The 18,086-nt window shown below is 37.5% G+C and overlaps 1 protein-coding gene across 2 annotated transcripts in view; it reads right to left on the minus strand.

The window, feature by feature from the left end:
• Positions 1-18,086, minus strand: part of Angpt1 (angiopoietin 1) — a 229,582-nt gene that overhangs the window by 23,486 nt on the left and 188,010 nt on the right. For both annotated transcript variants that reach the window (XM_021216218.1, XM_021216217.1), the window contains exon 7: positions 10,805-10,971. In XM_021216218.1, the coding sequence (XP_021071877.1) occupies positions 10,805-10,971 (167 nt within the window). The remainder of the gene's footprint in view (positions 1-10,804; positions 10,972-18,086) is intronic.

The raw sequence follows: 18,086 nt of genomic DNA on the forward strand, positions 1-18,086 counted from the left end.
ACTTTAGAAAGATTCCCATCTCACCTGTCCTTTCATTCTCATGCTTACTTCCAGAGAAGTTTGTTACCAGAAATCTTTATTGACTGAAGTAAAGTGTTTTGACAGAGAATTGAATCACTGAGGAATTACCAGAGATTTGCTAAGAAGGTGTTTTGTTTTGCAAGACTCAGACTCCTTGAGTTTTTGACACCAGAAACATAGTCACAGTAACAATTTTAATACCACGGGAAAAGTCAGATCTCAGTGGTTCTCATGGAAGGCCATGAAATGTGTATGATTTCAAAATCAATGATCATTCTTTCTTTTAAAGAAAATCCTGACATCAAATATTATTCTCTTGGCTTTATGTTGGGAAGAGATGAGATCATAACATATTTTGAATCTAAACCCACATGTGCACTCAGATACATACATATCTTTGTTCTAAGGAAATATAATTTTATTTTCTAAAGTTTAGAGAAATACAAAACTTAAGTGCTCTTAGTTCAAGACAAAATCATAAACAAAACCAAAAAACCAAAACCAAAACCAATTCTTCCAGTGTACCTGTCTTTTCTAGTAATACATTAGAATAACTACAAAACATATAACAGGTCCTTAAATTGTATTTCAATTCTTTGAGGTCTTATGTGCCTCACTGAGTGAACATGAATGGCTCCCTAGCTGGACCTTCTTTCGGTGCCTAAAATCCCAAGGTCAATAGCTACTTCAAAGAATCATGGATTTTTTTTCTTTTACCAGAAAATAAGGAAGACCATTGTCAAATCTGAGATCCTAAACGATGTTTTGTAGTATAGAAATGTTCAAGAAAAGAAGAAATATTCTCATTTTATTATTTCTATTTAGAGAACAGCAAGAAAATTCCTTTCCAGGATTTGCTAGACTGAAGACAGAGTGGAATAATTACGATGCTAAAAACCATTGGGAGGCATTGTGTGAGGTTTCCTGCAGGGGAAAATACTTTCTCTTCTTGTGTTGGATGGAATGTTACAACAGGTCTGCAATTAAGAATCCAGTGTGGATAAGCAGATTCTTCTGCAGACCCAAACTGTGCCTGTGTTTACTTTTCTTCACAATTAGTACAATTCCCAACTCTTCAGCATGGGTTATGACCTTCTGTTATCTGTAGCACAGTGAACCCCACTTTGGAGATCGTGGCTGTTCGTTAAATTAGGTGTCCTTTCCTACCTCTGTGTTTTGACCACATCGTTCATCTTGGAATGCCAAGCTCCCTCCTCTGCCACTATCCTTCAAACTTGCCCCACATACATGTACTCACATTTCATAAAGCACCAGGGATTTCCTCGAGGAAGCCTTTCTCAATCTTCCTCACCCTCCGCAGAAGTAATTTCTTAAGTTCTCAACTATTATTTGAATCAATTTTTTAACCAAGGACTTGAATGTGAAACTAAATAACAAATACATGCAAGTGAAATTTTGTGTTTCTTTCTTATTCTGAGGAAGAAATTCTATATTTCTTTTTTAAATTTTTCTTAGTTTTTGTTTGTTTGTTTGTTTCTGGTTTGTTTTAATAATTTCTGACTGGATCTGAGGCTGCCTCCATTGAAGATAATTTATGCCTCGTACTGTGGATTTAGTCAGAAGCCTTTGACCAAGGAAGTCATAGGCACAAAGGTGCCATGACCTAGTACTTACAGTTTGCTAAATGGATATGTTGCCGAAATTCTAAATATTTGTGTTTATATCTGTAAACTAGCTTTGCTCTCAGTATTGAGCAATGAAGCTTCTCTTTGCATCAAACAGCTAATGCAGACTCACAGCTTCCCAAGATGCTGAGGACAGGTGCCTAGTATGTGTTCAGCAATAAATGGGACACCATTCCATTCCATGAAAACTAACTTCTTAACTTTCTTCTCTCCTATTTCATCTATTATCAACTGTCTGCATTATTCTCCAGATAATTACTATTTTCCCATTTTATGTTATTCCCAGCTATGCCTGGTGAGCCTTCCCAGGTTTCTCAAATGGTTCGTGGACCCTTCCTCATACCATGTCATTTTTGTTTGTGTTTGTGCATTATATTGCTTGTGAGGAGGCTATTTACTATCCAGCTCTTCTCCTACCCTCCAAAGTGGTTGTACCTCCTAAATATTTCATCTCAGGCAAGAAGTATATACTATAAATTCCATTCATCAAGATAGTTATCTCTGGGTTTAGGACATAATCACATTAGCAACAGATTACACGAATTATGACATCTACTAAACTGGAGAAGTGTTGTAGTCAGGTATGGTGGCACATTCCTGTAATCAAGTGCCTGAGATAAGGAGGCTCCTAAGTTCAAGGCTAGAGAGAAATACATAACGCGATGCTGTTTCAAAAGAGACATAAAGTAGGACAGAGATGCTTTACAGGTTCAAATAAAACTCATTTTAAAACTTCAGTTTCGATATTTACGAGAGCAGTAGAGCTCTGCAGAAATAACTTTCTTCTTGGTATTTCACAACATCTGCTACTGGTTCCCGCCAGGACCACAGGGCCATGTAGCCCCGAGGATCAGAGAAATGAGAAACATTTCACTCAAAAAAAGTGAACCAAGTTTTCTAATACCTCCAAAACTGCAAGGTTCAAATTTACATGAGAAGCTCAGGAGAATTATTATTTTCTTTTTAGATCATATCAATTTGTTTTGTAGATTTGGAATGTACTTGAGCTTTACCTCCTCGTTTTACTCCCGAGGATCTGAGATTTGGAAAAAGTAAGCAAAGTGTCCAAGGTCGATCAGAAAAGCAACTGCAGATCCAAGTCTAGAGTTCATGTCACCGAGTTCCCAGTGCACTACTTAATATGTTTCAAAAAGCTACTTCCCAATAAAGATCCCAACCAAAAATAAAACTTGTGCAAAAAGATGTGCTTCCTGACGAAATCATTTCAAATGTTTCTCTACACACAATATTCTCAATATTTTATTCTTCTATTCACATAAATTTTTTTCAGATAAAGCTAATAATAGCCATCAATCAGTCACTCCTGACCTAACAGTACCATTCAAGCCCAAACATGGAAATAACAAAATTAAAAATCCACCCATAATAATTATAGATCATATTCAGGATATGATGAGAGGGACATTATAAAGTCCTTATACTACCTTCAGATTTAAGTAAGTCAAGTTTCTCCTATGTGCAGAAGGACTCATTTTACTATCTGTGATGCTATAATGTCCACACTACAAACACATAACACAAAAACTAAGTTTATATTTTTAAAAAATTCCCCAAGATCTGAAGAAAAGAAAAACAATCTCTCTCTCTCTCTCTCTCACACACACACACACAACACTTGTAAAGACACTATCTATTGAAATGTGTGATTTTATTAAAATTAGAAGATCTTTATTTAGTTGTTCTTTCCTGAAAGTAGTAGTACAATAACATTTGTTTTCAAATCTCGTTCTTTAGTTATATTATCAGAAAATAGTTTTTAATTATGTACTAAAAACTTTTAGGATATTAGCAAAAGGACGATCAGTGCTAAACCCATTTCAAAATATTAGTTTAATAAATTATGTAAACTCCATTTTTTCAAAAATACTTTAACTTAGCCCCATCAATAATGGGATGAACTGTCATTTTATGGGCTTTTAATATTAGAGAATATGAAATATACCAATCATCTAAAAACCATGATTTGAATCTAACCAGGAAAACAAAATCAAGAAAAGAAATGTCCTGAAAAAGAAACCTGAACTCTTCAATAATTTCTTCTATAAATATTATAATTTTTATTAATATACATTAATATTTTGTTAGCATTTAGTACTTGGTAACATGTCCCAGGTATACAGCATTTAGAGAGTTATGACCAATGCAATGAGTGGATCTAGTTTGGATTCTGAATCCATATAATGAATAAACAGATAGTTGTAAAATGCAGCATGGACACTAGGAATCAAATGAGTCCTCTAGAAGAGCACCCAGTGCTCTTAACCACTAACCATCTCTCCACCTCCTCAAACAAAATAATTTGAATGTAAAACCTGAATAGCTTCCACATTTGAGCAGCATAAACAGACCTTGAATGATTAAAAGGAAAAGAAATCGATCTTTAAATTGGTTGGGCAAGGAAGGCAAAAACAGGTGAATCTAGGAAGAATTGGTCAAAACACATTGCCCTGGTTCTTTCATCATGCCGCATCGTGTGTATTTTAACATAGCTTTAATGGCAAGCATCACAGCTCTATTTTGCTGCATCACCATGACCAGTATATTCATATTGGTTTTACATTGAACTCTGATATCTTTACAGCCTGCACAACTCTGATTCTCACTGCAGAGCTGTTTTCTTTTCACTCCACTGAGCACAGCATCTTGTCAATTCCACAATTAATCTGTTGTCTTTAAAGTTGTATATATTGTTATGTTGATGATTGTATGTTTATTTTTGAACTGCTTTTAGATAGTAAATTTTTATGAGATGTGAAAGGCCACCCTAATCCCTAAACTGACAGAAACTCTTAACTATTTATTAGAGACATAAAAAAAAATCCAATTGTGTATCAAGTAATTCGAAGCCCATAAAATAGAAAAGAAATGTATGCAGAAAATGAGGGCCACAGCTGGAGGGAGGACTCCATGGTTAGAGCACTTGTTGCTCTTGCAGAGGAGCTGGGTTCAGTTCCCAGTACGCACATGGTGGTTCCCAACCATTCATAACTCAAGTCCTAGAGTGCTGTTTACAGTCTTATGACCTCTGTAGGCACCAGATAGTGTACATACATACATACATGCATGCACTCACATAGTGTACATACATACATACATACATGCATGCAATAATTTGTACTGTTAAAATAAAGTATGTCTTTTTAAAAGTACCTATCTAGAAAAATAACTTTTTGAGCTTCAAACAGTTTCACAAAATACCTTAATTTACAGGGATGGAAAGCTGAGAATCCCACCAGGATGCAGAGGTTCATCCCTGTAGCCTGTCCCCTTTCCCCCAGGAGATCAGGACAGGAGCATTATCATTAAGGTCTTGTCTCTTACAGAGTAAATTTGAGCGCCAGTCTAACTGGCAGAGTGAAACACTATCACAAGGCACAAAAAGAATGAAAGAAGAGGGAAAACAAGGAAGAAAAGGAAAAAGGAGAAAACATGAGACTAAATGAGATGTGGCAATTTGTCTACAAACAAAACAGGACTAGAAGCCACATGCTGCCACAGACTGGGCATTTGGATTTTAATTAATTTAAAGTTAGGTAATGGAGTTTCCACTATTGGGAGATAGCCATATGTATAGTCAACAGCTACAAGACCGAATGTTAAATTCTTTCTTGTAGTTATATTAATTCCTGTGATTTTTATGAAAAGTGTTATGCTCCAGTTTTCTGATTTGAAAAGAGAACATCTGACACTTAGAAATATTAAATATATATAAGCATTTGTACTATTTATCAACTCTTGGCAATTATAAATTGAATTTTTAGGGAAAGTATTCCTAGATGTATATGTTGGGATGACTCACAAATATTGTATTTCCTGGCTAGGAAAAAGTGTGCCCCCGTGTTTTCAGTTGTTAATTGCTGAGCCAAGAGCTCTAGGCTAGCAGGATATATAAATGTTCATAGCTCCTTGACCCTCAGAAAAAAAGAAAGGGAAGCTGAGGTGGGGAAGGTCAAGTGACTTTTTACATAATAAAGTGCTCGTGGCTTGAGCTGGGGGACAGGAGGATGGACAGGCTGACAAACCAGACAAGACAGAGGCCCAGGGGACAGAAGGAAGGACAACAAAAAAAAAGGTCAGTCAGCAAGGTGGACAGGTAGAAAGATGACACTGTCCTGTAGAGAGGACACAAAGGCAGAGAAATTAGGTTAAGTTAGAAGCTAGCTGAGAGACTGTCCCAGCAAAAAGGTCAGCAGCCTTAAACTATGGAACAATGAACAGAGAAACAATGCGGACTGGAAATAGTTAACAAGTACTTATTAGTGATGTGATAGAATGTAGATTCTGGAGAGCCATTCACAGGTCAATAGAAGCACAGGATCCAAATTGGCTTGAGAATGAGGATATGGTTTTTTTTTCTGGAAACCCAGCAGAGGGGTGCTTCAGAAGGTACTTCTAATTTTTGTGGTGTAGTTAAGGGATCAAGACATTGTGGCTAGAGAGGTCGTCCTAAAACCAAGCCACATTAAGAAGATTGTGAACCTTGGCCTTGAATGGGGGAGGAATAGGGGAAGCAGTTATACTTCCATATTGACCAATCACTGAGCATAATTTGCCTGTAGAAAGGAGGAACGACCTTGAGTGATATGACTTTTCTTGGCCACAACAGTACTTAGAGAGGTGACTTCAGCTGCCAGCCGTCTGCCACCAATATTCCCAGGAGATGGGGAGGAGATCCAGATCTCAAGGGAATAATGGGCTGACACATCACAGCATTTACTAAGGAAGGTGTCAGGGAAGGTATGTTCAGTTAAGACAGTATCATAATGGTAGAAATCATATTCATGTAATAAACTTAGGTTTGTATATGCACAGCATGAGTACAGAACCAACAAGGCAGCACAGTTGTAGAAAACTTGCCAACAGCTACCAAAATATCATCACAATGAGGCACTTTTGGACTGAATAAGGCTAGTAGCAACAGCTAGATAATCAAAAAAAAAAAAAAAAAAAGCATGAAAGAATTAGTGGTAGTCTTTAATTATATATGTTGAAACATTGTTCCTACGTATGAAAAAGGTTAAATAATAAATCCAATTGTCTGTCAGGAAACTCATTCCAACTATTGTGGGAAGAAGTATTTGAGAGTAGCAAGGAGAGCTGCACACTAGCCTGCATGTTAGAAGACAAGAACGTGGGTAACGCCATCTCTCTAGGGGCGGTGTTTAATAATTTCACATTGACTGACTGTCAGTCCACATGATATGTTTATCACAACACTCCTACATTATTATTTTCTTCTTCTGGTTCGTGTTCTCTTGGGCTCTGTAGATTCTGGTTTTATCTGAGAAAATCATTTAAAGTTCCCTTGGAGGTTAACAGGGGAAACTGTGTATGATATGCACATCTCTATGTTAATCTGCTCTTTCATAACACTTACTTTTAATCAGTGTGTCAAGAACATGAGTGTGGGTTTTCCTTTTAAATCAAGGTCTGTGACTAAAAGCATCTTCAAAACAAAATGTCTAAGGACTACATGCATCCATTGTCTGAAAGGAGCAGAATTAGTCAATCCCAGTGATGAGCCCCCTTATTAGTTATTCATTACTGAGTGGTCACCTTTGTAATTATACAAGGCAAACAATAGAAACAGACTCAGTTTTTATTTATGTATGTTTGTGCGTACAAATGTGCATGTATGCCTGTATGTGTACGCATGTGTGCATACACGAGTGTGTGTGTGTGTGTGTGTGTGTGTGTGTGTGTGTGTGTAGCAAGTACATTACAAAAAGAAAGTAGTACCTTGAAAGAAGAGGGATTCAAGTGAGAGTAACTGGAAGGAGGCTGGAGTAAGAGAAAGGAAGGGAGTAACCAAAGTACAATTTCAATTAAAAACATCTAAAACAATAAAATGTTAAAACCTTAACAAGAAACTCTGAATTTAATTCAAAACATTGAAAAATAAAAACATGGGAAATGCAAAATTTTGAAGCAATAACCCTCAAGGTTTTGAATGTCAGCTGAGAATAAACTGAGTTGGAGCCAAGCAGTGGACTCTAGCCTCACATTCCTCATCTTTGAAATGTCTTGCTTCAAAAGCACTATGTAGGTGGACTAATTCTAGAATATGAAATCATTAAATATAATGTACTATGTGCACCTTATTATTAATAGTTTGACTAGGACAGAGGTAACGTGGTTCAGAAGGAGAATGGATGAAGAGCTCATCCTGACAGCTGGAACTGTATGCAGACGTCACCATGCACTACTGTCCCTGAAGAAACATCAATGACAAGATTAGGAATGGAAGCCCCAGCAATCAACTTTCCAATTTCAGCTTTTCTTCCACTGCATAAGTTAATTTTCCTCACAGTTGTTATAAAATATTTGATATAAACAACTCACAGAAGGAAGGGTTTATATTGGCATTTAAGAAGCACTACAGGGGATGGAGGAATGGTTCAGTCCTTAAGAGCACTGGCTGCTCTGGCAGAGGACCTGGATTCAATTCCCAGCACCCACATGGTTCTAAAAACCCAAGAGAACTCTAGTTCCTGGGGATCTGATATCCTCTTCTGGACTCCGTAGACACCAAGTCTGAATGTGGTTCACAGACACACATGCAGACAAAATATCTATACACATAAAATAAAGTGCTACAATGTATGCTGGAGGCGAAGGCATGGCAGCACACATGCCAGATTTCTGGTCATGTACAATCAAGGAGCAGAGAACAGACAGGAAGGAGAGCGGGCCTGTAAAGTCTCAAGGCCCATTTTCTAGTCTTCATCCAGTGAAGTCTCCTAAAAGCTCTACTACCCTCTGACACAGAGCCACCAGCCTGTGTTAGCTGGCACTCCAACAGAAGAACTCCAACACACAAACTTATGGGGAACATTGTATATTTGAACTACAGTAGTAGACTTTTTTCTTTTCTTTAAGAGAGTAGTATCTTCTATGGCATACTTACTTTACCCATCTACCAGAGCAGACTTATGATTTCATGCACCATAACTTTCTATTTCAAGAAAACAAGAATCCTATACTTAATTGTATGATATGGCAGATCTATCAGATATTGTTAGGTTTTCCTAAGAGAGAAAGCCAGGACCACCCACTTTGTTACAACAATACTATAACAGAAACCACCATGAAGAAAATAATAGTAAAAATTGCCTCTCGATCCTTGAGAAAAATAATGTACTTTTAAACCTCATTTCTTTTTGAAATCCAGAAGTTTTACATTAAATTACAGTCCTAATTCTGTAATTCTAATTCTCGCGTTTCATCCATCATTTCATGAAAGAAATTCTGTAGTAGATACCATTCCAAAGCTGGGAAGCCTTTTACTTTGACCATAGCAATCTATCATATGTGTGAAAGACATATGGGCAAAATTATCATAGATACCAAAGGTTTAAGGAATATTTAATAACGGTAATGGGGCTGGGCTCTAACAGGAAGCCAGAACTACTTCTAATATGCATGAGTGGTGGACACCTTGCACCAGTGCAGAAGCCTTGCAGACGCTGGCTATCTTACACTTGCCCTAACTTTATCCTCCAAAGAACACCCCACTTCACATGCAAGCACACACACACACACACACACATACAAACACACATGCACAAGACCCTCCACCACAACCACCTAGAGGAATCTGAGTGACATTTTGGAAAAGAACCGGGGCAAATTCTTCAGGAGCCTAGAAAAAGACGAGACTAATTACTTGCTAGCTCTACTGTCAAGCTGCCTGACGCTAGCCAAGTTTCATATAGTTTCAAGTTTCAGAAAAAAACATTTACATAAGAGTACCCCTGATGTTTTACAGTGGTTTTTATTGTTACAAAACTCTCAAAATATTGACCTCCTTAGAAACATTTCTTCTTACACTTCATTGTATTTTATAAATGTCTGTGTTGGTTTCTGGAGCTGCCATAAAGTATACCCTTGCTTCCACCATGAGACTATCTACTTTGTAGAACTAGATCTCATCCTCTTTCATGTGACATCACTGCTATTTGTTAAGAACGTGATTATTACATCTCCAAAGTTCCAATCATATATGTAACATATTAAAAACTAGCTGTGCCATTAATTTCCAAAGATTGTTATGACTAAAAAGACAAATGAGATTCAGAAATAGTTGATCTCTGAGGAAATAGCCACAATGCATGAAGAGCCACAGGAGCTGTTTGTTAGCATTACAAGTTACATGCTGTCGTATGCCACCCCTTTAATGTGCACTATTATATTTTCAAGACAGATGGAGAATACTGATAATAAAAAGCCATTACAATTCCTACTTACTGGCTATGAAATCAAGGTACATGCAATTAAAGATCTGTTCATGATGGTATTGTATTCGTAGTTCATGAAATAACACCAATTAAAATATTCTCCTGGAATCAAGGAATGCCAACCAGATTTTAGGAGCTTCTTAGTCACCGAGCTCAACCATGAGGTCTGTGAAACTAAGATTGGCCAGTGCCTAGTCACGTTCTTGGTAGTGACATAGGAAGTATTTGTTGAGTAAATGCATATTATCTCTTTAGCCATTGTTTTTACTTTTCCTAAGCTATGAGCTGCTCATTCAAAATTAATCAGAAACATTTAAAATTAATAGTATAATCTGTCTATTTTACATTTGAAGTTTATGTTATTTTAAAAAAAATCCTCCTGATAAAGCCTCATCTTCCCTTATGAAAATCACTCAAATAACTAAAACCATTCCCCTAGTCATGTTGGATGTAATTTGAAATAAAATAAAATAAAATTTAAGATAACTAAAAAAGAAAGAAAGAAAGAAAAAGAAAACACTTAAAACTTATTCTAGAAAGCAGATTTTTAGAAGCTTTTGAGTCACGTGGTTTCTGGTTGCAGTCTTCATTGTATGAAGACACCACACCTTCAGAGGCCTCACAACAGAGACACCTTTACACCACTTAGCTCACTATCCTCTAAGACTGAGCCAGCATCTAAGTGTCAATCTATGACCTGACACAGAAGCCCGTGAGGAGTCCTTCCAGCGTTTTCAGCATCTCTGCATCATAGGCCTAGCTGGAAACCTTGAATACCCAGTGAAGAGGACCATCTGCATCTTGTCTTGCTTTCCACGTCATGCTCTCACTTGATGACAGAGCCAGAGACTGCTGACTGCAGGGCAGGCCAGAGCTTACCTATAGTTCTGCTTTTCATTTCCTATGTGGAATCTGTCGTACTGTGAGTAGGCTCGGTTTCCTTCCCAGTCCATCAGCTCAATCCTCAGCATGTACTGCCTCTGACTGGTTATTGCAAAAATGAACTCATTCCCAAGCCAATATTCACCAGAGGGATTCCCAAAACCCTGGGAAAGAACAGAACACACACTCATTACTCCAGGGGGGACTTTTCCATGCCCCGTGTCTACTTTCGATAAAACAATAACAAACAAAGACAGTTTTGCTTGCTTTTCACACTTCGTTGTAATTACTAACTTATTCTAGCACTCTTCCCCTGTCTTTTTCTCCACTGTAGTTTACCTCTAATTCTTGACATTGTAAACTCTCTTTACTGTGACACTCTTGAGTTAAATTAATCTAGTTAGTATAATTAAGCAGAAAACAATTCCCAATTCAAAATTTTCTCTTGACAAAGTTTTAAAAATGTTAGTTGACATTTTAAACATGCTTGGAATATTCCTAAATGAATAGTATCAGGATCCTATACCTTATTTAATAGTAATGTATTCACTGTTATCATTATTCAGCTACACGTTTTCATTATCCCATGCTTTTATACTACACTTTTTAGATGATTCAATTCTTTTAATGAGTTCATAATTAATTTTAATAATTGAGCTTAGAAAACAGTAGGCATTATCACTTAGATTTTTCATTGGCAAAGATTTGGGTTTGGAGGCAGAAGGCAGACAAGCAAGGCCTAGGGAGTACATGAACTGACATCATTGTATCTGAAGCTCACTGGGACCTTCCTGTTTTCTTTGGAGTCATGAAAGAAAGAACTTCAATTTGGGGGTGGGAGGGAAAAAAAGTACTCCACCCAAACTGATGACTAACTGAAGATAATGACAAGAAAGAAACTGAGAAATTGTTGATATAGAATTGGGGCCTTTGACAGTTGTTCAGAAAGCTCTTCCCTGGTAATACGTGATGATCAATTTAGTTCCTTGTCTATCCATTTGTCTTACTGAAGCAGTTTTGGGCTGCCTAGCAAAAGAAGCTGTACTGTCTTTGTGAATTCTCAAAAAAACAATTGGAGAAGTGGCATAGAGCGAGCAATGGGCAACAAAGTTTACAGACACTGAAAGGAAAGAGCAGAAGGTACAAAGGAGCAAATGTTACAGAAGGTCAGAGAAGGGACACCTAAACTTGGCCATTGTAATGGGACATTTTGTTGCTTCTCAGCCATACAGCTATGTTCTGGTAAAGGGAGAGAGAGTGAGAGCGAGTTAGAGAGAGAGAGAGAGAGAGAGAGAGAGAGAGAGACCACTTCCAGACAGTCTTGTGCTTGAGAACATTCCATACAAATCTTGAACTGGACAAACTCCTTAATCATGATAATACATACAAACGTTTAAAAGACTAGGTCCTATGAGCACAGGGTATATATTATACATGGTTGTTTTACAAAGAAATGGACCATGGTTAATTGGGGGCATTTATAACTAAGACTTAATCTGGATTTGAAATTGTGAAGAAAGTATTATAATAGTTACAGCAGTCCTGACTTTCTCAAAAGAGATAAAATACTGAAAGTATTTCTTTCTTTTCCAACTTAAAATCGATTTTATCATTAAACAGAAATTTACTTTAACTTTTTTCCCATTAGTCAACCTACAAAATGAATTGATATTCCCTAATTTGTTTTTAAAAGATGCTGGTCCTCAGTGAGTACTAATAATGCTCTAACCTTTTTCCATTGCCTCTGCAGTGGAAATTACTTCTCAAAAACTAATAGTGTTGATATCAGATCCCCATAGGCCAGGTTTGTTATTGCAGTATTACAGTCCATTTTGTTTCAGCTTAGTAGTTAGAGCAAATGTTTCAGCTTAGTAGTTAGAGCAAATGCCTGGAGTGCCCAGAGTTTGCTACACACACACACACACACACACACACACACACACACCTCTGTATTTAAAGTTAATATGTGTATAGACATTCTCAAGGTCTAATATAAGTAGATTTCTTTCTCTCTTTCTCTCTTTCTTTCTTTCTTTCTTTTGATTTCTTTCTTTCTTTCTTTCTTTCTTCTTTTCTTTTCTTTTTTTTTTTTACTTATTATACATTATTTGTCTGACTCATAATCTCCAGAAGATTATTTGCAAAACGTAAAGGAAAATATAGAACATTAGTACTCCAGTGACTCTCTCTGGTGTGTGTGTGTGTGTGTGTGTGTGTGTGTGTGTGTGTATCTGCACACACACATGAAAGTGCATGTGGGGGATGAAGTTTGACATTTGGGGGTCTTCCTTTATTTTGTTCCCTTTGTCAATTCTCCTCTTACTTTTTGAGACAGGATCTCTTACTGAATGAGAGCTCATCATCAGACAGCATGGCTGTGGCCTCCTGGCTCAGTCTTCCAGTACTGGAATTACAAGTGTCTGCCACAACAGATAGTTTTTATGTGGTTTCTGGGGTTTTAAACCAGGTCCTCATTTTTGCTTCCCTAAGACACTCAGGCCGCACTTGCTGAAAGCTACACAGTAGAAGAAAATATCTGTAATTTTTAGGATGTGCTAAAGACTTTACAGCATCTCACAGGAGCAAGTGCTACATGCTAAGAAATCCAAAGTTTTCCTTCCACAAGGCATGCACAGAATCACAAGTTATAGGGAGCAGAAACTCGGAGTTAAAAACTCTTCAGCTGCACCAACTGTTTGAAAGACAAGGAGGACCTCTGGGATTTCCCTTGCAGTTTTCAGTTCAGACAAGCCAGAGCTGTCCCCGCAGCCACTTGACAAGTCCTTTTGCCATGAAGCATTGAAACAGAGAATCAGCAACCATATTAAATGTGAGCAGAGAGGCTGGGAATGATGAAGTGTTAAGTCTTAGGTCACATATTTCCGTGCTGTTGAAAGTGTTGTGTGGATAAAACTCCCCAGCTTCCCCAGGGGAAAGAGCATTGATCCCGGGTGAGCCTCAAAACCGTGGACAAACAGGAGAGCCATTCCTACAAAAAAGAAAGCCCCTGCTCCTGCCCTCAGCATGTAGCTCTGAAGGAACTCCCCCAAAGTAAAACATCTCTTGCTAAACACTTGACTTTGTAGACTTAGTTTTTTATTTCAGGAGGAAGCAACTGAAGAGAAAAACACTGTAATTTGCCTTGAGAAACTAAATTTTAATTTCATGCACCTCACCTAGAAAACCTTTCTAAATGAGCAAACGGTTTTACTACAGTGAAGCAATATGGATGTTGGAGAAGTAGGGGGAGGGAGAAAACCATCTAATGGCCAAGTGTGATGGAGCAGAAACAACTGCTTCATCATGAAGTTGACAGATAGGCCAAAAAAGGGGAAATGGAAGTGGGGTTCCCACAGTAGTAAACTGGTGGGTGGTTTATCAGACACCACCACGTATCTGATGTGGGGAACAACGGCTTGGCTTGGATTAAGTAACCGGTCCCCTTATCTCTGCTACAGTTGAAGACTCACTTTGACATACATTTTCAGTGGGACTTTCTGCTTCACTTAAGAGACTCAGTTTCCTCATGTGCAAATCAGCAGTTACGTGTGCAGTGTTATAAAAATGACAATTATCCGAGACCCTTGAGGGTTCACACATGAGCAGCACTTAAGACAAACCTACTGAGAGGACTTGTCACAGTACACAGCCACTCTCTGCTTCCTGCCTTTCTTCTGTAAGAGGACAAGCTATTTGAGAGTGCAGGCGTCCTCCTACTCTGTATGATCTAAGTATCTAAGGACCTTACTTGGCTGAAATGCAATGTGTGTATATCAATAGCATTCTTGAACCGGCTTTTAGACATGAATGTGTTATGATAACCTGAGCATTGCTTAGAGGAACAAATGTTATTTTAACCCAAAAACTTAATTAAGAAATGAAAACTTAAAGCCAACTGTTTGTACAAATGAAGACGCTGATCACTGCCTCCCTCCTCAATCTTTGCTGCTTGCCTGTAAAGGAGAGTTCCCAGAGTGTGCCCGGGTTGAAGTTAACCCTTCAAACTGAACCGTCTGCAAAGCTGATTAGCTGATTTGGTGATAATGGAGTTTGCAATGTTGGAGGTCCAGAGCCTAATTACAATTTATCTTGAAGCCATCTTAACTCCCCAGATAGCTTTTTCTTTGTCCATGTCTGTGTCATCTAATGTCCTGTAACTAACAGGTAAAAACATCTTGGAATCCATAAATGAAGAATTTCCACTAATGAAAGGGCTAACGAGGCAAAGACAGCATCTCAGGCCCACAGCAGACTTCTTCGCTTTGCTCTAGCCCTCCTCACTGATGTTTCCAGTAATGCGTGTTTGATATGTCTTGACTTACGAACTTCTTTCTTCTGTTACTACAGAAAACTTTGTGACATGGCCTTCATGATGGAACACAAATTAGGACAACCTAAGTCTGTGGATCCCAAGCCAAATAAACTGTCAGTGTTATGATTGAGCGTCAACCTGTCTTAATGGGAATGTACCTGTCTCCCTTTTCCTCTTCCTTGACCCTATTTCTCTCTTTCTCTTTCTATATAGCTTAAATGCTTTAGGATCTAGCAAAGAAAATTTTAAGTTCTTATACCCACATCAATAACTAATCATTAATAATTCTGATGGCTCCTTTTACTTGGAAGTGAGTACCAGACAGAGCTGTGTGCTATTTATGAAGAGAGATGACTTATACACAAACACACACACACACACACACACACACACACACACACACACACACACACACACTGTGTGTGTACACGTATGATCGTGAATGTCTGCAGTGGGCCTGAAAATCAGTATATTCAAAAAGTTCCATAGGTAAGTTTGCTATGCAATAATGGTAGAGATTCATATGATTGTGACATTAAATAACTATGTACAAATTAGGAAAAATATATTAATCAGATAAAATTATCTGAAATATAGGAGGCAGGACACCACATATTCATAATGGTATCCATACCAGGAGGCACTTTTGAGTATGGGATTTATACAAAGAATTCAAAATGTCCATAAAATAGAGTAGTGTGTAGCTCGAAAACATTTTAAATTATTTTTGTATATAATATGTTATCACAAGACATTCTTTTATCTCAAATTTTTTGTAAAAACCTGATTCCCCAGAGAAGGGGGATGACTGGGGGGTGGGGCACCTCTCACAGGTGAAGCGGAGGGTTCATAGGTGAAGAACTCTGGGATGGGAAACCAGCAGGGGGCAACATTTGGGATGTAAATAAATAAAATAATTAACTTTTTAAAAACTTTTAAAAAAATGATAAGAATTCTGTTCTGAGGCTAAGGAGGCAGAGATAAACGAACTTTAGCAAAAGAAGTGGATTCTTCTGTTAGGAATAAAATGGACATCCACACATGTTCATGAAAATCGGTATGTTCTGTTCTGTCCGTCATATTTGCACAAAGAACTTAGATGCCATGAAACAGATGCTGGTTAATTTCATTTGTCTTCCAGTAGTTTAATAAAAGGGGAAACACTGGAATTTAAAGAAAAACAATACTGACTTCAAATTGGCCTCAAGAGTCACATTATACTTTTAAAATACAAGGAGAGGAAAGGACCAATATTCATTAATTTTGCCAAAACCTGAAAAAAATGTTCAATTTCAGTTTGCAATTTTTCCAAGTTAATAAAATAATTGTCTCTGATACTTTATTTGTTTTGTCTGATAATGCTCGCAGGAAGTGTTGACTTTTTATAGAAGAATCAAAATTGAAACCAGACACAGTCCTTGTACTCTATGGGCTTCATTTTCCTTTCATACAAAGTATTAAAGAAAGCAGATAAGCCTGGTTTCCCAAAGGTTCTTTTTACTCTACAATTACAGCCCACATTAGAATTATCTCCTCCCACTCCTGAAATACCTAGCCCAAGAAAGACAGGAAGGAACTTTGATTTAAAGACATTTTTCTTACTTTTTTTTTCAATATAGACATGTAGAAATGCAATTTAAAAGATGCATTTAATTTCTTTTCCTAAACAACAGCTCCTAGAAAGTACCTAGCTGCTCAAAAGGAAATGTTGTTTTCAATAGGAAGCTTTGTTTATAGGGATAATTGTCTTTAAAACAAACCAAGTCTGTCCCCAGGGCATTAGTGACTACCTGTCATAAAGCTGCCACTTAAAGAAGTTTGTCCGACTCTCTGGTTCATTGGCTTTATTTGCAGAAAGACTGGTGGTGAGTGTGGAGTCTCTATGGCCTGAAGGAGGACTAGAGTCCATAAATGCGCCATTAGAAGAATGACCACAGCCTTTTCTCTCAGCAGTAAATGACTTTACAAGTCTATAACTCAGGTTTTGCTGGCTTTCCTCCTAAGGAAGACCTGAGAGACAGCAAAGTTCAGAATGCTTCCATGGGCAACTGGCCAATGTTGAGAAGCAAGTCCTTTGCAACTTCCATGTTTTGAGGGGCTTAAAAAGGAAAAAAAAAACTATTTTGTAATTTTTGGGGGGTTGATGACATTGATACCAAATTCTGGAAAATGTATCAGGAAAGAGGCAGGCCACAAATATCAGTCCGTAGGAAGTAATGACATTGGGCTAGCCAGCAAGATGGGTATAGGGGAATCATGCTAGTTTGTTTTTAAAGGAAAATAAAAAGGTAAGAAAGTTCTGAGAAAGCTGTAGCACTTTTGACCCTGTGCTTTGAAGACCATTAACTGATGGATTCTTTTAATTTAAAAAATCTTTATACTCAATTTTGCCAAAATGTTTAAAAAATTCGGAACTAATTTTACTCTCAGACCATAAATAATTGTCACTGAGGTGATACATTTTTCAAGTTTGAATAAAGCATGATAGCTTTTCTTATTTAAAAATGAGGGGAAAGGATAAATTCCAATGGTTAATGAATAATTCTAGGTCAGTTCCAATAATGAAACACAATTGTCAAAGAGTGGATGTGTAACACATAGAACCTTATCTTTCAGGATTGTTATGAGGAACTAGAATGGTGGGTTAGTTCCTAAGGCCCCTTTCCTTTTATGTGATTCTACACAAACGTGAGTGTGGGAGTTCTGAGTTTGAAAACACAGTCCTGAAATGAGTCTGTAACAATAGGTCAAGTTTTTATTCTGCCATTCACTGGTAGATCAGTTCTGGGGAAATCACTTAAGTCACAGCGTCTTCCTCTTGTATTACATCATATCTTGCCTTCTGTATCTACTTTGTACAGTTGAACAAAGAAAAGGGGTCATATCTTGTTTTTCTTTCTTTCTTTCTTTTTTTTTTTTTTTGTTTTTTTTTTAGGTTTTCTCTGTATAGCCCTGGCTGTCCTGTTA

This window comes from Mus pahari, chromosome 17 (assembly GCF_900095145.1).
Source record: "Mus pahari chromosome 17, PAHARI_EIJ_v1.1, whole genome shotgun sequence".
NCBI classification, from domain to species: Eukaryota; Metazoa; Chordata; class Mammalia; order Rodentia; family Muridae; genus Mus; species Mus pahari.